We start from the raw sequence: 21,613 nt of genomic DNA, 5'->3' as shown, positions 1-21,613 counted from the left end.
TTACAGTGTTTGTGATGAGCCATTCTTTTCATTATTACTTTATTATCCGTATGCCATTATAAAGAAAAACCATTATGTACTTTGTGAATTCAGTTTCTCGTGCTGTGCAGTTGTTCTAAATTCCATTTTTGTCTCAGATTGTCCAGTTGTCTAATGCAAAAAAGTTATCACTTCATTTTACATTAAAGTTATTACCTGTTTTAAGATATTATTTATTTACCTGTATTAAGACTCTTAGGCTGTTAAAGCTTCATATTAAAGTGCCTTTTTGAACCAAATTACAATAACAAATACCCAACTAGAAATTAATTAGAAACTTAAATATATTTAGACTTTATATTATTTAATTTCAAATACAGTACTATAATGGATAGGTTTTGAATGGTGATGTTTCTCATACTGTAACCAAGTCATTCTGGTGTTTTAAGTTTGCGTTAGGAGCTGTAGTGCTGCTTCTGTTGTGAACGTGTCTTCATAATTGCCTGGCAGTGACAATATGTGGTGAGATTTTATATATAGCAGTTTTCAGCTGTCATTCTTTAGTTTTGAACACGTGGAACATATATGTGTATATTTTTCCTCTCATTTCCAGTGCTGTTTTTACATTCACTCTTGAGTTATAGTTAAAAGTGTGTGCCCATTTCATAGTAAAAATGCTTTGTAATAGATTGCTATGTTTGGGATACAGCTTTGGCTTTAAGAAATGGCATTCTGCCTAATTATAAAATAGTTGTAAAAAACTTACCAAATCTTAGTAAAAGTAAGGCTATGGAGTTAAGTCACAGCTAGATTTACAAGTGTTAGAAAGACTCTTGCTCTTTATAGTATGGGAAGCACTAGTGGTTTTGAAAAACCTAGGCAAAAGAATTCTACCACACAAACTATTTTCTACTCTGTATCATAACCTGACACGTAGGAAAGCAGTGCAAACTGTAGATCTTGAAGTATATCTGAGAAAGGGCTTGTTCCTCATATCCTTCTACCCCCAACTTCCATTAGGAGTATCTCCATTCTTTTAGCAACTGGACTACAAACATCATGCTTTCTGTTAGGATCCAGTGTGAGAAAGGATGTGTGAATGGTATCACCTAACCCCATCTGTTCCACCCTAACTGCAGACAATCCTCCCCTTTCTTGTTCAGTTTCTTTTCTTTCTTTGGAGGAGGTGGGAGTTTGTCTGAATATCTTTCTTCATCATACATAAGAGTATATATTGTATCTCATGCATAAGAGTATATATTGTATCTGTGTAGTTTAAAACAAACAAAAAAGCTGGATCAATTTTATGCTTACAGATTTACTTAAATGAGAGATCTAAATACACTGAAAGGTTTTTGTCCCAAAGCAACAGTAGCTCCTTTTTGTTACTTGACCAATAGTCCACTATTGAAATAAGAATTAATTTTAATACTTTATATAAATTGGGTAAAATTACTTATAAATTTGTGAATTTACCTAATATTCTCATCTATATTCAAAGAAATAAAATTAAATGTTTCCCCTACTTTTATCCATAGTTGAAGCTTATCTTCTGAAAACAGAATATCATATGCTTTCCTCCATCAGCCATGTAATTATATAAATAACTACAAAAGTAAAAATGAAATCTTACTTCCTTGAGAAGCCCTATATCTTAAAGTATAATATAATATAGGTTTCAGATGTCTCAGAAGCAATGGGGTTACTCAGTTTTGTATTGTGTAGGTTCTTCAACATAGTTTCTGGTGGGAAATCACTGTTTAAGAGAGTCTAGGCAAGATCTTCTTGAATAGAACTTCTTGAACTCTGCCTTGCATATTTACTCAGTTTATTTATTTCATTAGGGACCATGATCTGTATCCTAAACCAAATATTGTTTCTTAGATACAGAGCCATATTTTCATTGCTTGTTTAGATAGCTTAATATATTATAGAGCCAGAATGGAGTATTTCTGTTTTTATTTTTGTGTCTATTTCTGATATCTGTATGGCAGCTTTTATTTTTTTATCTGTCAAACATATGTAATCTTACTCTAACTTTACAAATTGAAGAATAAATTAATATAATCCCTGAGAAATATCGTGTGGTTAGACATGATACAGAGGAGCCAACAGTTATAAATGTTGTAACTGATAGAGTTAATGGAAGAATTGTTTCTGAGAAATATCCTGTAAATTAAGTTTTAAAAGCCTTTCTAAGGGCCTATCAGAGACTGGTTAATTAAGCCATTCTGCTATAAGGATTTCTTATCTATGATCACATTCAGCCATAAAATATGTGGTTGTTGATCATTTTGTGTATTGGGAATCGCACAGCAGTCATGTATGCTTACTGAGAAACCAGGGTGTCCATAATATAGAGAGATGTCAAGGTATGCCTGAGGTTTTTCCTCCATGATAAAACTCAGGGCATCTCATGAAGAGGGTAGAATAGTCAACTAAGAAAATTTAGCTAGAAATTGAACATTACATTGCCAGGCGGAGCAAACTAATTGGACTTGTAGTTGAAAAGCTGGAAATAGTACAGTTTTTAATATTAATGTTGATGGCACTGTGAGAGTCCTTCAGGATGAGTATACCTAATCATTTAAGGGTTATGCTGTTACCAGTGGCTTTTACACCTTGTTGACACTAATGACCTCATTTGACAGTTGCGGACTCTTTCCCAGAAAATGGACCTATGCCAGAATATTTTGCCTATTCTTCCTTGGAGTTTGTGTCAGTTTTAGAATCCAGTTCAACACCTTGCCAAATGAATTTGCAATTTACAAATAAATGTTTATTCATATTTCTTCCTTTCATGGCTGAGTACCTAACAGTGTTCTAGTTTGAGATCATGAATATTTACTGAGCACTTAATATGTGTCTGGCACAGAGATGAATATGAGTCCTTATAAAAGTTCTAATAATCTGGTAGGGGATGGTTTTAAGTAATACTGTAAGAAGACAGGCTCCATTTTCTTTAGCAGTGTTTTTGAGATCTGTTATTTACTGAGAAATATTCTGAGGAAAGGGCAGGAAAACATTGAGCCCTCTTTCATTATTTATACCTTTTACTGTAATCACCCACTTCCAAAACAGCCCCACTTGACGGAAAGTAGATAATCCATTGTCATAACCTTTGAATTTTGTGTTCTGTGTATTAGGAAAGAAATCCATTCTTGTATTTGTTGATGAGCTTTGCAAGAACTGTGATGTTTCTGTAGAGAAATCTGAAGACTGTGGGGCTTCAGTTAAAGTGGGGTATTGACAGAGGATGGCCTTTAGGATCTATCATTCTCTAAAATTACACCAGGATTTTGCTCTCTCTCTTGTTTGCTCCATCTGTGATTATGTACTTTAGTACGATTTGATAAGGATTAGTGTAATCAGTATTTTTAAAGTTACTGAGATTTGAAGGATACTTAAGGATTAAAGCAACTGAAAAATATTTTTATAGATGATATACCCATCCACGGTAGTTAGAGTTTTAATGTCATAAAAACTATTTTAAATTTCAGGAACAAGAGTTGAATGCTCGAGCCCGGGCCCTACAAGCTGCATCTGCATCCTGTTCTTTTCGGCCCAATGGATTTGATGACAACGATCCACCTGGAAGCTGTGGACCAACTGGTGGTGGGGGTGGAGGCGGATTTAATACAGTTGGAAGACTCGTATTTTGATGCTGAGAGAGTCCAAAATGCACTGGTCACAAAACATCCAATACCATGACTGTTAAAATGTCAGACTGTAACAAATATCATATCTATCTTTTATTTTTCTTTTCATTAGACCCTTATACTTTAAGAAAACACACTCAGTGCTTGTTTTATTTTCTTGACAATACATTTATTAACAAAATGCATCATGGGAAAAAAAAATCTACCTCTTAAAACTCCATTTGCTTTTATGGTTAGACATGCTTGACCAAAAATTTTCAGAGGAAAATATGTACCTGGTCCCTAATGAAGCTGCATTAAATTTAGTTAGAGGCATTTAAATGGTCCTTGCTCAGTTTTACTGAACAGAACATAGATTTCACTTAGCATCCTTTATAAAAGAATTGTGTGTTGGAGGTGAAGGAAATATTGTTTAAAAAGAAAGCAAATATTTTATTCCCTTTGTAGTTACCCCATTATTAAATTCAAGTCTTTGAGAATACTAGCGATGATACAGTCTCTTATGAAGGCAATAACATAAACTTTATCAAGCTGTAGTACTTTTCAGGTTTGTTCAGTGCTGTCTTCAGCATCACTGTCTCTGCATTTCGAGTAAAAATGTTTTAAAAAAGGATTATTTATACATATGTGCTGAATTTGATCTTAAGAAAGGTGCATGATCCTGTAGGAGTCACATTTTTACCTTAAGAATTGCTAACTTTGTAGTATTTCTAATTGAGGATTTTAAAAATTCTATTTCAGGGAGTATATCTTCTGTGTGTTTTGAAGGAGGTGAGTTCTGTATGTGCCTTGCAGTACTGTAATTCAAAAATAAGAATCTTTGGCTGCAGAAAAGGTTTTCTAAAATGAAATGTTAGGAAGTAATTTTTTGTGCTAACATTAAAATTATAACTTTTGAAAGGTATTAGATTTTCCTGAAGTAAAATCTGATGGTTCTAAATCAAAAAGTGTGGTAGTTTGTTTTTAACTCTTAAGAATTCAGAGGAAATGAACTAGATCGAGTAAAAAAATTTTTTTTGATTTTTTTACTTAATCCTCAGAATATTAAACATTGATCATATATTTTCAGAGTTGTACATTTGGGCTTTTTTTTTTTTTTTTTTTTTTGAGTCATGTGTTTTGCACAGTTATTTCTGTTTCACAGTTTCAGATAAAATGTCAAAATGTCAGCCCCTACCTTCCCACATTTTCTTTGCCAGGAAACTGGAAACAAGTCACTTCTTCTAGGTCTTGATTATACAGTATTCAGGAATTATCCCAGTTGTCTCCATTCCTAAAAGTTTTAACTTACCCATCATGTACATAGCTCCGAAGATTGGTCATATATTTATTTTTAAAACATTTCACGGAAAGAATGTTCTTTGTTGATTTGGGATTTATCTTTTTCCCAAGCTTTTAATGTCAGTGGTTAAAAACAGATATCCTCATCTTCATTCTACTACTTCCCATTCCTAACCTGTTTCTGGTCATCAGGAAGATTAGAAAAACTGATTGGATTAGTTAAAAACTGGAAGTTCTTTACAGAATTGAGATTTCTCTTCCCTACAAATCACTGAAACCAGAAGGAATTTTATCAAGTTTCTTTCCTATGGACTTCCTGTTGTTCTAATAGTGAATGTCTAAGTTATGTGTTCAGTTATCCACTGGCTAGAAAATGATTTATAGTCAGACTGTATCAATCGGCATCTATTGAAACTGGTAAAGTCATTTAATACTTGGTGGGTTGATATTGGATTCAACTGCTTCTACTAGGAACTTGCATAAAGACAATTAAACCTACATAAAGTTTTATCTTTGAATAGCAAGCCATTCAAGGATTTTTATGTTTCAAGGTAATTGAATATTCAGAATGATAACAAAGATGAAATTCTAGTTATGTAATATACTGAGCATGGGGACTTCCTTGGTAGTCTAGTGACTCTGTGCTTCCAATTCAGGGGCATGGGTTTGATCCCTGGTTAGGGAATTAGAATCCTAGGTGCTGTGTGGTGTGGCACAAGAAAAAAAAAAACATACTACTGAGCATATTTAGATTAACTTCATACCACTACCAAAAACTGGAAGTTAAAGATTTCCTTTTAAAATTACAACTATAGTAATAGTTATTTGGAAGCAACCTAAATGTCCATCAACAGATGAATGAATAAAAGAAAATGTGGTTATTTATATACAGTGGAATATTACTCAGCCATAGGAAAGAAATACTGCCATTTGGAGCAACGTGGATAGACCTAGAGTTTATCATACTAAGTGAAATAAGCCAGAGAAAGACAAATATCATGTGATGTAACTTATATGTGGAATCTAAAAAAATATATGCAAATGAACTTATTTATAAAACAGAAAGAAACTCACAGGCATAGAAAACAAGCTTATGGTAAACAGTAGAACAGTGAGGGATAAATTAGGAGTTTGGGAGTAACATACACACACTACTGTGTGTGTAAAATAGATAATCAACAGGGACGTACTGTACAGCATAAAGAACTGTACTCAGTATTTTATAATAACATATTGGAAAAGAATCTGAAGAGATTATGTGTATATGTATACCTACACACACACACATATCTAACTAGTTAACTATAAGTGGATCACTTTGCTGTAATCTAAAGCACTGTAAATCAACTATACTTCAATTTAAAAAATAAATTTAAAAACAAAAAAGATAATAACCGCCCCCCCAAAAAAAACCCAATGAATCTTAAAAAAGAAGTCTAATAAAAGAAAAAAGAAGTCTAAAAGGCTCTTCTATGTGTGTGTGTGTATATATATATGCATTTACCAAACTGTCATATCATCATAATGTTAGCCTTATTTTTTGTTTTACTAATTTTCTTATAGAGTCCTTTTTGGAAGTGAATGAAACTCAAAATGAATGAAAGATTTTTAAAAAACAAGGATTCAAAGTAAACAGTTCTTTAAAAATAAAACTCATAAAAACCTCAGGTTTTCTGTGTAAAAGGAAATTCTGTTATATAAATAGTTTTAAAGAAATGAAATAAAGATTTTATTCAACAAATCAACTATCTGGGTTTTACAAAATCAAAAGGATTTGTTATGTAAAACCTTTAGCCCCAGTGTTACATAACCAGTGTGGATTTAACTTTAAAAATAGACTCTAAGAAGTCAGCCAAGTGTGTAGCCAACTCTCATCACCAGTGTCAGTTATGGCCTCCAGTTGTTTTTCTCTTAATAAATCTCATGTCTTCAAGTTTTGCTTTGTGTGCTAGACACACACACACCTTGATTTCAGAGAGATGAAAAGGTTAGCCTTCCCTGGGTAGATCAGTGGCTTTCAACCATGCAAAATGTTAGAATCACTTGGAAAGTTTTTAAAAAATATTACCAAGCCTGGCCCTGCCCCAGACCTATTAAATTACATGGCGACTGGGTATCAGTATTTTTTGAAGTTCCTCACGTGATTTAAATGTACAGCCTTTGCTGAGAACTTCTGGGCTAGAAAAGGAATTGTTTTCTCTGGGACTTTTATCCAAGGATAGTAACATGTAGAGTGATTAAGAAAGATTAAAACTATAGTAATATTAATTATTTGGAAGCAGCCTAAGCGTCAACCAGATAAAAAGATGATGTGGTGGATACTGATAGATGTTTATGTCTTTTGAACTTACACCAGCCCTGTAAGTGAGTTCTTACCTTTGCCCTCCCTTACTCTTACATGGATAAAGAAAGTAAAGACTCAGATTAAGGAACTTGCTCAAAGCTATGCAGCTAAAAAATCAGAAATTGAGATTTTTCAAAGTCATAACTGAGATTTTAATCCATGTCTTCAGAACTCCAAAGTCAGTGCTCCAAAAGAGGGACGGTAACAAGTAGAAGAAAAACATGAGCAAAAGAATGAAGCAAATTACATATGAATAAAGGTTTGCAGTGAACTATGAAATCGAATTTCTATAATCTGTATCGTTTATTCTTTTGCACTCCAAACACCATTAAAAAAAAAAAAAAAAGTGAGACCCACTCTTGAAACCTGTAGGTAGTAATCCCAACAGTTGAGAAATATGGTTCTGAGCGAACTCATGTGCTACCCCTGTTTAACTACACTTATTTTACTAGCCTTGTCTCTTCCAGTCTTCCCTTTCTGTCCTCCCATGTCATTTAGACTGTGCGTCAAACCCTGGTCTCCTGCATTTCAGGCAGATTCTTGACCATCTGAGCCATCAGGGAAGCCCAGTTCTTACTCAGACATCATATACTTGCCATCTCTAGGCTTTTCCACATGCAAGTAACAGTAAGCACATCATTCCCCTGACCCCACTTTCCCTCCCTGCTTTCATTTGACTAATTCCTGCTCATCTGTCAATATGCTCAAGTCTTCTCATACCAACCTCCCTAACTGACTAGTCTCCCGTTTTATCCTGGTTGTCTTGTGCTTCTCATTGAAAATACCATAGCTTAGTAATGGAGTAAATTAGAGTTAAAGACTGATCCTTCAAAGCAGACGTCCCCAACCTCCGGGATCTAATACCCGATGATCTGAGGTGGAGCTGATGTAATAATGATGGAAATCAGTGAACAATAAATGTACTTGAATCATCCCTAAACCATCCCCCCATCCCTGGTCTGTGGAAAACTTGTCTTCCACAAAACCAGTCCCTGGTGCCAAAAGTTTGGGGACTGCTGCTTTACAACAACAAAGATTCAAAGCAGGTCTTAACACAAGCAGGCTGTTTTAGTTAGCATAAAATTCACCTTAACTCGTGTATAAGCCAGAAAGACTTCTCTGTATCTCAATATGTGAAATTTTCTTGTATCATTTCCCTGTTACAATCATAAGATGTCCTTTCCAGTCTCCTATTCTTGCTGTGAAAGACCCTGCACCCCAGTAAGTCATGTTACAGGAGCATATAACTGTAGTCCAGGTACAAACAATTCCCCAAAGACCCTATTTTTCTGTAAGTCAATAGGTTGATGTTTATATTTAACTCTTAATAAACACTTAAATTTTGGGGGAAAAAAAAAAAGCAGACCTTGAAAGGATCAAACTCACGTGTAAGTAACTACACGCAGAACAAAGTCCAGCACTCTTTAAAGGAACACAACAAGCCGAGCATTTAAGAAAGTAAAATTCACAATGTTGAGGATCTGATAAAAAATTATCAGTCATTCAAAGAAAACTATGGCTTATACCCAAAAAAAAAAAACCAAAAAACCAATCAATAGAAACAGGCTCAAATTATGGAAAGGAAGGAACTGACAAACGTGAACCTTAAAAGAATGTGAAGAAAAATGAACAAAATGAATAAAGAAATGGAAAATCCAAGAAGCTCAACAAACCCTCAGCAGAATAAATATAAAAGAAGCTACACCCAATCACATAATAATCAAGTTTCTTAACAATGATAAAGAGAAACTCTTAAAAGCAGCTGGAGAAAGAGAACACGTTACATATAGAATCGAGTTTAGCACATATACAGCCCTCAAGCCGTATCTATTCTGCCTCATGGATTTTCATAAATAAAATCCTGTTGGAATACTGACACACCTATTTGTTTACCCATCATCATAGTGGTTTTTATGCGACAGTGGCAGAACTGAGTAGTTGTGACACAGACTATTTAGCAGTGAATGACAAAAAATATTTACTAAAGTACTTTACAGAAAAAGTTTGTGACCCCCAACATAGAAAAACAGAAGGAAGACCGCAGTCATCTCACTAGAAAATATGCAAGCCGAAAAGCAGTGGAATGACATCCAAAAAGTGCAGAAGAAAAAACTACCTAGTGAATATTTGCTGTGGCTTCCCTCGTGGCTCAGTCGGTAAAGAGTCTGCAGTGTGGGAGGCCTGGGTTAAATCCCTGGGTCAGTAAGATCCCCAGAGAAGGAAATGGCAACCCACTCCAGTATTCTTGCCTGGGAAATCCCATGGACAGAGGAGCCTGGTGGGCTGCAAAGAGCCCATGGGGTCACAGAGTCCGACACAACTGAGTCACTATCACTTCACTTCACCAGTGAAAATGTCATTCAAAACAAAGGTGAGATAGACGTTTTTAGACAGAAGTTGAGAATTCTTGAGTGTTTGCTCTATGTGATATGTTAAAGAAAATTCTTTAGGCTGAAAGAAAATGATACTAGATGGAAAATTGGGTCTACACAAATAAATAGAGGGCTGGAAATAGATTTGGCACAGTTGACTCAATATCCAAGAAAGGAGGGACAGCTTTGGAAAGCTCCAGTCTGACACTGTGCTCTTGAGCAGCAATTTGATTGACCACCTGCTGTATCCACCATGCATCCAGCACACCAGACAGGCAGACGAGACTCCCTTCCAGGAAAAGAAGTGTGAACATGGACTAAAGCAGAGTTTGGCAAACTACAGCCTATGAGCCAGCCACCTGTTTATGTAGAAAATCCAAAATAATGAATGCTTAACTTACCTATAAAATTTAAAAATTAATAAGTGAATTCAGTTAGTCACCTGAATATAAAGCCAATATATCAAATTCAAGTGCATATATAAAGAACAAGTATCAGAATATAGAAATGAATAATGATACATACAATAATATGTTTATATAGTGTATAATATTATATATATAAAATAATATAACAAAAATAATATGAGGCTTCCTTCATAGCTCAGTCAGTAAAGAATCTGCCTGCAATGCAGGAGACCTGGGTTTGATTGCTGGGTTGGGCTGATCCCCTAGAGAAGGAAATGGCAACCCACTCTAGTATTCTCTCCTGGAAAATCCCATGGACTGAGGAGCCTGGCAGGCTACAGACCATGGGATTGCAAGAGTCAGACACAACTTAGCAACTAAACCACCACCACCACATACAATAATATTTTAAAAATCAGTTTTTTTAATATTACACAGAATACTATAAAACATTACCTAAGAAATTAAAGAAGACCTAAACAATTTGGAGAAAGCAATGGCACCCCACTCCAGCACTCTTGCCTAGAAAATCCCATGGATGGAGGAGCCTGGTGGGCTGCAGTCCATGGGGTCGCTAAGAGTTGGACACGACTGAGCGACTTCCTTTTCAATTTTCACTTTCATGCATTGGAGAAGGAAATGGCAACCCACTCCAGTGTTCTTGCCTGAACAATCCCAGGGACAGAGGAGCCTGGTGGGCTGCTGTCTTTGGGGTCACACAGAGTCGGACACAACTGAAGCGACTTAGCAGCAGCAGCAAACAATTCATGGCTTGGAAAACTAAAAATTATGAACACCTATTTTCCCCTACACTGACGTATATAAACAGTGCATCCCCAATCTTGGAATTTTTATTTCTGTTAATTGAGAAGCTGATTCTAAAATGGAAATGAAAAAAATACAAAATTTGTCAAGACTCTCTTGGAAATGAATAAAATAAGATGACTTTCTTTATAGAATAACAAAGTTTATTATAAAGCTAATTAAGACATGGGCTTATTAGTCTGTTCAGAAGAGAGACTCAAGAAATAGACCCATATTTATGCACACACAATTTATGACAAAAGGAAGATGATCATGTATCCTAGTTTGCCTGAGGCTGTTCCCAGAATATAGAATTTTTAGGCTGAAACCAAGAAACTCTCAGGAAAACTGGGATAAGCTAGTCACCATAGACAAAGGTGGGCAGGTGCTTTAGAGCAGTGAGGAAAGAATGGGCTTTTCAATAAATTATAGTGGGGCAATTGGATAATCATATAAACTAAAAGAAACAGCCTTTACCTCACACTATGTACAAAAATATATTTCAGATGTATGGTAAATCTAAACAAAAGCAAAATAAAAGTTTTTTTTAATTACTTAGAAAAATATCTTCAAAACCTAAGAATAAGAAAAAGATTTCTTAAATAGGACCCAAAAAGCCCTTGTCATGAAGAAAAGCAATGATAAAATGCATAACATAAAATGAAAAACTTCTGATCCTCAAAGACACCATTCAGGATGAAAAAGCCATGGAGTGGAAAATATTTGCAACTCACAAGTGAATATATAAAATAACTACAAATTAAAAAAAAAAAAAAAGAAGATGATTCATAGAAAATGGGAAAGAGAGAAGCAGGCACTTCAAAAGAAAACAAGTTTCTAATAAACATACAGAAAGACACCTTATTAATCATCAGAAAATGTAAATGAAAGCACAATGGTACACCATTTATTATTCATAAAATGAATAAACTTTGACAGATTGAAAAATACTGATGAGAATGTAGAATGTAAAATTTCACGCTTAACAGGAGTGTGGATTGATAAAACCATTTCGGAAAACCGGCATTATCTTTGAAAACTGGACCTGTGCATACGGCTACAAAAATGTGTTCACAATACACATTTGCAAAGATCTTATGTGTTATTCAGGACTTCCCCGGTGGCCCAGACGGTAAAGCATCTGTCTACAATGCGGGAGACCCGGGTTCAATCCCTGGGTTGGGAAGATCCTCTGGAGAAGGAAATGGCAATCCACTCCATTACTATTGCCTAGAAAATTCATAACACCATAAAACTTGAAATAATCTAAGTGTTTATGAAGAGTAGAATAGATCAGCTGTGGTATATCATATATTAGATTCCTGTACAGCAGTGAAAATAAATGAACTCCAAGTAACATTACAACATGGATGATTTCCACAAGCATAATTTAAGGAGAGCAAATTATTTCTGTAAAACAGGCAGTCTGTGGATGTAAGAAGTATGGATGTTTCCTACACCACCACCAGCCCCCACCATGTGTGGTCAGTCTTCTGGACTGTAGCCCACCAGTTTCTCCTGTCCATTGCATTTTCCAGGCAAGAATACTGGAGTGGGTAGCAATTCCCTTCTCCAGGGGATCTTCCCAACACAAGAATCAAACCCATGTCTCTGGTTCTCCTGCACTGGCAGGCAGATTCTTTATCACTAGCACCCAATGAACAGAGGAGCCTGGCAGGCTACGGTCCTTGGGGTTTCAAAGAATCAGAGATGACTTAGCAACTAAACGACAAGAGATCTGAGTCAGTCCCATTGTCTCTGCATGGCCAAGCAAACACTTGTATGGCTGTTACGGTGGGAGAAAGGGAGAACTGATCACAGAGAATCATGAATGGGGACTTCCATGGTATAATTCTGTTTTACCTATTACTCATTTATCAGCTTTGTTCACTTTATGATAACATATCTACTGTATACTTATAATTTTGTGCTTTTCTGTATGTCTTTTATCAGTTCAGTCACTCAGTCATGTCCAACTCTTTGCAACCCCATGGACTGCAGCATGCCAGGCCTCCCTGTCTATCGCCAACTCCCAGAGTTTACTCAAACTCGTGTCCACTGAGTCCGTGATTCCATCCAACTATTTCATCCTCTGTCGTCCCCTTCGCCTCCTGCCTTCAATCTTTCCCAGCACCAGGGTCTTTTCAAATGAGTCAGTTCTTTGCATCAGGTGGCCAAACTATTGGAGTTTCAGCTTCAGCATCAGTCCTTCCAGTGAATATTCAGGACTGATTTCCTTTAGGATGGACTGGTTGGATCTCCTTTCAGTCCAAGGGACTCTTAAGAGTCTTCTCCAACACCACAGTTCAAAATCAATTCTTGGGCACTCAGCTTTCTTTATAGTCCAACTCTCACATCCATACAGGACCACTGGAAAAACCTAGCTTTGACTAGATGGACCTTTGTTGGCAAAGTAATGTCTCTGCTTTTTAACATGTTGTCTAAGTTGGTCAAAGCTTTTCTTCCAAGGAGCAAGCATTTTTTAATTTCATGGCTGCAGTCACCGTCTGCAGTGATCTTGGAGCCCAAAAAAATAAAGCTTGTCACTGTTTCCACTGTTTCCCCATCTATTTCCCATGAAGTGATGGGACCAGATGCCATGATCTTCGTTTTCTGAATGTTGAGTTTTAAGCCAACTTTTTCACTCTCCTCTTTCACTTTCATCGAGAGGCTTCTTAGTTCCTCTTCACTTTCTGCCATAAGGGTGATGTCATCTGCATATCTGAGGTTATTGATATTTCTCCTGGCAATCTTGATTCCAGCTTGTGCTTCTTCCAGCCCAGCATTTCTTATGATGTACTCTGCATGTAAGTTAAATAAGCAGGGTGACAATATACAGCCTTGACGTACTCCTTTTCCTATTTGGAACCAGTCTGTTGTTCCATGTCCAGTTCTAACTGTTGCTTCCTGACATGCATACAGGTTTCTCAAGAGGCAGGTCAGGTGGTCTGGTATTCCCATCTGTTTCAGAACTTTCCACAGTTTATTGTGATCCACACAGTCAAAGGCTTTGGCATTGTCAATAAAGCAGCTGCTGCTGCTGCTAAGTCGCTTCAGTCGTGTCCGACTCTGTGCAACCCCAGAGATGGCAGCCCACCAGGCTCCCCCGTCCCTGGGATTCTCCAGGCAAGAACACCGGAGCGTGTTGCCATTTCCTTCTCCGATGCATGAAAGTGAAAAGTGAAAGGGAAGTCGCTCAGTCATGTCCGACTCTTAGCAACCCCACGGACTACAGCCTACTGGGCTCCTCCCTCCATGGGATTTTCCAGGCAAGAGTACTGGAGTGGGGTGCCATTGCCTTCTCCCAATAAAGCAGAAGTAGATGTTTTTCTGGAACTCTCCTGCTTTTTCGATAATCTAGTGGATGTTGGCAATTTGATCTCTGGTTCCTCTGCCTTTTCTAAAACCAGCTTGAACATCAGGAAGTTCACAGTTCATGTACTACTGAAGCCTGGCTTGGAGAATTTTGAGCATTACTTTGCTAGCGTGTGAGATGAGTGCAATTGTGCGGTAGTTTGAACATTCTTTGGCGTTGCCTTTCTTTGGGATTGGAATGAAAACTGACCTTTTCCAGTCCTGTGGCCATTGCTGAGTTTTCCAAATTTGCTGGCATATTGAGTGCAGCACTTTCACAGCATCATCTTTCAGGATTTGAAAGAGCTCAACTGGAATTCCATCACGTCCACTAGGTTTGTTCGTAGTGATGCTTCCTAAGGCCCACTTGACTTCACATTCCAGGATGTCTGGCTCTAAGTGAGTGATCACACCATCATGATTATCTGGGTCGTGAAGATCTTTTTTGTATAGTTCTTCTCTGTATTCTTGCCACCTCTTCTTAGTATCTTCTGCTTATGTTAGGTCCATATCATTTCTGTCCTTTATTGAGCCCATCTTTGCATGAAAGGTTCCTTTGGTATCTCTGATTTTCTTGAAGAGATCTCTAGTCTTTCCCATTCTATTGTTTTCCTCTATTTCTTTGCATTGGCTTTGTCTTTTATACGTCAAAAAAAAAAAAAAGAAAGAAACAAATTCATGTTAACAGTTTTTTGAGACTGATCTAGCAGAGTATAAGATTAAAGGCCAGAAAGCAGTTAAGAAGCTACTGCAAGGGCCCCAATGATGGATGACGGACTTACACTAAGAGACTTGGAGAAAACTGGAGAGGATGAAAATGAAGTGTTTGCATCTAAATTTAGCATCTATTTTCAATTAAATTACAACGTCAGTCCCTCAGGTATACTAACCACATTTGCATGGTCAGTTGCCTCATTTAAGTGGTCAGTGGCCACCATAACGAACAGTACAACCTGAAAAATAGTGATCATTTTACAATTTTATGCTTCCTTCCCATCCTAACTACCTATCATCTAGAAATCCTTATAAAAAATTAAATACATGTCTATTCTCTTTGAAATAAATGAAAATATTTAAGAAACAATTTTTAGGTATCCATCTTCCTGGAAGTTTCAGGCTCAATTCTATGCCTAGAGAATGGACCATGTGTGACTTCTGAAAGGGGAACTTGTAACAATATTAAAGACTTCCTTATTATTAAGGCAACAGAGCCATAGACTTATTTTAATTGCTGCTCCTGTTGACCACTTATTAACCAGTCTGTCCACGGCTATGAGAAAGGAAATAGCTCATAATGTTTACTTGCCCTTTTAGAATATCTTTTTATTTTTTTCAAGTTTATTTTTACTTCTTGGGTTTGGGGTTATAGTCTGTCCTTTACTTCCCAGCACTGACCTTAGTTTCTTTAAACAGACAACAACAGGCGTGAGTATTTTTCAGGATGTCTGCCCTGTGGTATGTGACCTTGATACCAAAATCCCAATATTCCAGTAGAGAGCACTGGTGCCATTCAGTTTCTCCAGGATCATCTATACTTGGCTAGTTCTAAGCACACGGTTACAAATACTATCCTCGCTGTATTTTTGACAGTTTATATTTCCCAAGAACATCATCATTTTCAGGTGTGAAAGACAGGCTTGACCTTAATCTGGTTCTGTCTGGAGCAGTTTGTTCTCAAACATGGTCCAGAGTTAATGAGGAAAATATTTAAATCTAGGTTCAAAACACGGAAAAGTAATTTTCTGTTGTAACTGATGGTACACTTCTGTATGTTTCTGCTGAATAATTTCTTTCCTTGGATAATTTTCACCTTCTCAGTTTTCAGTAATAGCAGAAGCAATTGCATAATCAAATTAACCAGTGGTCATAGAGAAGTTTATTACTTTTCTCACCCATGGCTAAAATGAATACAAAATAAGAAGTAAAATAATAACAAAACAATAATACAAAACTTGCCCCTCAATCTCCCCTGCCCTCCCCTATATCTCAACAACATAGTGTTAGAGAAAACATTCCAAGCTAAACTAAGAATCTTGCTTTGGGACATGACTGCCCAGAATATTCTATTGTGTCTTCAGCCAGGGCACTGGCTGCCAGTATAAACAGGTCAGCAATCGTCTGGAACAGTTCTTGAATTTTCCACTATCCTTTGTTGGAACATCATGGGTAGACACAAGTATACAAAGAGCTAGGTTTGTGTTAAATACTAGAGACAAAATAATAGATTGGCTGCCATTTGGCAAATAACTTCACTTCCCAGATTGACTATTGACTCAGAATAAGTGCCTTAAACAATCCACATCTCTATTTTCTAGGCAATGCAGTGTCAGTTAACACCACCTAGTACACTGGGGACTTGGTTTTGAAGAACAATGAGAGCAATAGTGTGTTTTACAAAGAGGATCTTCATTAAGAAAAATGTATGATCAAAGTTTGCAGGACTTCAGGGATAACCCCAAGCCTCACACTAGTCAATTATTTTACTCTCTCCATAGAAATTTAAGAGAGCTGCTAACAAGGAGCTGTTTGACTATTCCCCTTTGAAGAGTAATTTTACTTTTCATACTTGAAATAAATTGATTAATGTAATTTTTGCCATTTCAGTTTCCAACAAAAAAGTTATATTTAACACAATCTTCATTAAAATGTTGAGTAGAGCCTATTGTTAATTTTGTATATTTGGGGATATAACTGTCTGCAACTAGACTGCTTTCCCTCTGAAAGAATGCCTTCACCTGTGCATCCCCAATATTACCAGATATTTAGTAGGCACTAAATAGACGCACATGGAACTGAACACAGGGTCCTGTTAGGCAGGGTCATTCTCCAAGAGCTAAGAAGTATAAGTCTTGAAGAACTTGATCAACATACTTGGTCAAGAAGTGTATGGATGGTATGTCAAAAAGAAATCATGCATTAGCATAAGTAGATGGAAGTATTTCATACTTTGGGGGATGTTCATCTAACCAAGAAGCTAATCATAACCGGGTTAAGAATGGATATCCTCCCCAAGGTGAACAAATTTAGACTTCCTTTCTAGACATTTGGAATCAGGACCTATAGATAACAGTAATTCTATACTAAAGTAATGTGTATCTATTGTAGCATATTAGAATTTATAAGGCTATAGCACTTTAAATAATACTATAAGATAATGTATAAAAGCTTCAATTTGAGTAGAATAGGCACTAAATTATATATTAAATAAGACAATAGTATTTGGCTCAGTTGTGCTTTAATGTATTTAATTACAAGACAGAGTCAAAATCCATAGGGAAAGAGTAAATTTTTTTTCACAATTTTAGTTATCTTTAACTTGTGTGGATTCTATTTGGCATTGATTTGATTCTTGGACCCTTTGATCTTTAGAATGATGCATTTCTGTAACCTCTGTTTTTAGTTAGCTGTTCTGCCATGAATTTTCTTAGTAGGTACCTCTACTTTCTTTGGTAAGTGTAACCTGGTCTTCCTCATAGAAAGAGATAACACGGAGTAGGCTGGGCCTGACGCCAGCTTTAAATCTGCCCTGTGCTTGAGGATGGAAGGACCATTTCTTAGGGACGAGCTGAACCGATGAGAAGAAAGAGAAAGGAAGCGGGGAGAGAGGAGGAAACAAAGGAACAAGAGATAGGGGTGGCAGCCTTGGGAATTGCTGCTGGATGTTTACGATTTTACTTCATACCTTAAAGTGCAGTGTTATGCAAAGTATTATTTAACGTTTTAATGTTAATTGATCTAATGATATACATAATTATTGGTTGATATAAATATCTTGTATTATGCATGTGGTGGGAACCTCAATTGACTAACTCTAAAACTTGAATGATTAATCTCTAAAATCTTAAAGCAATTGCACTGCTACAGCTATGACGTCAAAGAGTTGTTGTAAAGCAGGGTATCAGGGAGTACAGTGCTGTCTCCCAGCACAGATGTTAAGAAGAGAGCTAATGGAAGTTCCCTGGTGGTCCACTGGCTAAGATGCCATGCTCCCGATGCAGGGGGCCCAGATTTGATCCCTGGTTGGGGAACTAGATCCCACATGCGACAATGAAGACCCAGTTTATTTGCAGCAAATAAACAAATATATATTAAAAAAGAAAAAGAAGAGAAGCTAGAATCCAGGATCTGAGGATAGGCTTGCAAAAGGAGTGATGCCCTCCTTTGCAATTCTCTTTCCTACTTATTTCCCAATCTCTGGCCTTCCCCATCCTGTCGTGGTGGATCTAACACAATGGCACTTAAGTCAAGATACCTTTTATTAAAATCCCCATGGTTTTGGTCTTCATCAGAACTCACAGTTCTGAAACTAAGGAAACAAGAAGCAAAAGTAGGATTGTCTAGTTTTATCAATGTTAACTGTCAATTTTCGGACCCTGCTAGAACTCAAAGCAGAAATGTTCACAGAAATCTATCAGTGGATACAGGCACAGACTAGTTTAAATTCTTATTTATGCTGGCCTGTGATTATTCATCTGGAAAAAATGAAAGTGCTCAAGTTATCAAAATCAAGACAGAGCTTTTCAAAACCAAGGAAAAAAAAATAAAAGTGAAGAAAAGATCTTTTCAAAATTGCCTTTCTGTGCTGGCTGCATAAATGACAGTCCAAAAGTAAAAAGGAGCCCTAAAAAGCACAGATTAGGGAAAGTTAAGGATTACTCAATAATTATATTTAATTTACTACCATTTGTGATGTATAATTATGTCTTCTGCAAATATATTTAGAATATCTCTGGAGGAATACACAATAAACTGTGAACATTAATGTTTCCAGGAAGAGAACTGAGGGGCAGAGGTAGAAGGGAGGCTCATTTTTACAGTAGCTTTTGTTGTTGTTTTTGTTACTTTTTTGAATTTTATATCATGTATATGTAATTATATTTTTTCTGTTTCAAAATAATTTTTATTGGGGGTACAGTTGATTTACGATATTGTATTAGTTTCAAGCATATAGCAAAAATGAATCAGTTATACATATATCCACTCTTTTATACATTCTTTTCCCAGATAGGCCATTACAGAGTATTAAGTTGAGTTCCAATGTGGTACTTACAGGGTACACATTTACAACATATTTTTTCATTTTTTTTCTAAAGAAATAACCATTTATCTAACCAGACAGTAGTATAAATACATTCTGTTCACTGGTGTAGAGTATTGTTAATAGTGCCTCTCCATTGTATGGCTTTTTTGTTAAGCCTTTTTACAATACCAATGTTTAGGGAGCTCTTAAGTGTGTTTACTATAAATATAATTGTGTTCTATTAGCCTTTTGCAATTGGAAGAAATAGTAAGGTAGTTACTGTAATAGCCTCAGCATGAATTGGCAAAACGATGGAATGGGCTGAATTGGATCAGCAACAGAAAAAAGGAGATAAATGAGAAAAATGAGGTTTGAGGCCAGTTTTAAAATCAACTGGCCCTTGAACCTCTGAATTCTGATCTCCTCAAAGGCACTGTCATCGTCCTATGCGCTGGAAGGGTTTGAATCTCACAGTCACAGACACACAAGTCTAACTAAAAGACTAGTTGTGTGAAGAACACGCTACTAATATAACCTGCTAATGAGAATTTTCTTTCTCCTACTGCCCTATACAAAACTTATTTTTGAGACCTGGACAATTTCAGAGACACAAGAATAGAAGATGTATGATGAACCTCCATATATTGGTCACTCACTTCCCCTCCCCCATAGGATTATTTTGAGGCAATCACAGACATCATTTCATCTTTACTTATTTTTTTGTTGTTGTTGATAAGTGTAACCTCAGTGATACTTTATTTTTTTATGTTAAAGAATTTTTTTTTTTTACTTTACAATATTGTATTGGTTTTGCCATACATCAACATGAATCTGCCACAGGTGTAGACGTGTTCCCCATCCTGAACCCCGCTCCCACCTCCCTCCCTATACTATCCCTCTGGATCATCCCAGTGCACCAGCCCCAAGCTTCCTGTATCCTGCATCGAACCTGGACTGGCGATTCGTTTCTTATATGATATTATACATGTTTCTCCCAAATCATCCCCCCCTCCTCTCCCACAGAGTCCAAAAGACTGTTCTATACATCTGTGTCTCTTTAGCTATCTCGCATACAGGGTTGTCGTTACCATCTTTCTAAATTCCATATATATGCGTTAGTATACTGTATTGGTGTTTTTCCTTCTGGCTTACTTCACTGTGTATAATAGGCTCCAGTTTCATCCACCTCATTAGAATGGATTCAAATGTATTCTTTTTAATGGCTGAGTAATACTCCATTGTGTATATGTACCACAGCTTTCTTATCCATTTGTCTGCTGATGGACATCTAGGTTGCTTCCATGTCCTGGCTATTATACACAGTGCTGCGATGACCATTGGGGTACATGTGTCTCTTTCAATTCTGGTTTCCTCAGTGTGTATGCCCAGCAGTAGGATTGCTGGGTCATATGGCAGTTCTATTTCCAGTTTTTTAAGGAATCTCCACACTGTTCTCCATAGTGGCTGTACTAGTTTGCATTCCCACCAACAGTGTAAGAGGGTTCCCTTTTCTCCACATCCTCTCCAGCATTTATTGCTTGTAGACTTCTGGATCGCAGCCATTCTGACTGGCGTGAAATGGTACTTCATTGTGGTTTTGACTTGCATTTCTCTGATAATGAGTGATGTTGAGCATCTTTTTATGTGTTTGTTGGCCATCTGTATGTCTTCTTTGGAGAAATGTCTATTTAGTTCTTTGGCCCATTTTTTGATTGGGTCGTTTATTTTTTTGGAATTGAGCTGCAGGGGTTGTTTGTATATTTTTGAGATTAGTTGTTTGTCAGTTGCTTCATTTGCTATTATTTTCTCCCATTCTGAAGGCTGTCTTTTCACCTTGCTTATAGTTTCTTTTGTTGTGCAGAAGCTTTTAATTTTAATTAGATCCCATTTGTTTATTTTTGCTTTTATTTCCAATATTCTTGGAGGTGGGTCATAGAGGATCCTGCTGTGATGTATGTCAGAGAGTGTTTTGCCTATGTTCTCCTCCAAGAGTTTTATAGTTTCTGGTCTTACATGGAGATCTTTAATCCATTTTGAGTTTATTTTTGTGTATGGTGTTAGAAAGTGTTCTAGTTTCATTCTTTTACAAGTGGTTGACCAGTTTTCCCAACACCACTTGTTAAAGAGATTGTCTTTTCTCCATTGTATATTCTTGCCTCCTTTGTCAAAGATAAGGTGTCCATAGGTGCATGGGTTTATCTCTGGGCTTTCTATTTTGTTCCATTGATCTATATTTCTGTCTTTGTGCCAATACCATACTGTCTTGATGACTGTGGCTTTGTAGTAGAGCCTGAAGTCAGGCAGCTTGATTCCTCCAGTTCCATTCGTCTTTCTCAAGATTGCTTTGGCTATTCGAGGTTTTTTGTATTTCCATACAAATTGTGCAATTATTT

At 36.6% G+C, this 21,613-nt stretch overlaps 2 protein-coding genes across 5 annotated transcripts in view; one reads left to right on the top strand and one right to left on the bottom strand.

Annotated features, from left to right (window-relative positions):
* Positions 1–4,708, top strand: part of USP38 (ubiquitin specific peptidase 38) — a 32,401-nt gene extending 27,693 nt beyond the window's left edge. Inside the window, exon 10 of the mRNA XM_086346582.1 lies at positions 3,480–4,708. Coding sequence (XP_086202708.1) covers positions 3,480–3,641 — 162 coding nt within the window. The 3' untranslated portion in view covers positions 3,642–4,708. The remainder of the gene's footprint in view (positions 1–3,479) is intronic.
* Positions 4,709–11,731: 7,023 nt separating this feature from the next.
* LOC147355052 (uncharacterized) overlaps positions 11,732–21,613 on the bottom strand; it is a 73,669-nt gene continuing 63,787 nt past the window's right edge. For all 4 annotated transcript variants that reach the window (XR_015144179.1, XR_015144178.1, XR_015144180.1 and 1 more), the window contains one exon: positions 11,732–14,837. The gene's annotated coding sequence lies outside the window, so the exon portion shown is untranslated. The remainder of the gene's footprint in view (positions 14,838–21,613) is intronic.

The sequence above is a fragment of the Bos grunniens genome, chromosome 17, assembly GCF_055505025.1.
Source record: "Bos grunniens cultivar Pamir isolate PY7600 chromosome 17, Bosgru_T2T1.0, whole genome shotgun sequence".
NCBI classification, from domain to species: domain Eukaryota; kingdom Metazoa; phylum Chordata; class Mammalia; order Artiodactyla; family Bovidae; genus Bos; species Bos grunniens.
This window is presented reverse-complemented; position numbering and strand designations above follow the sequence as displayed.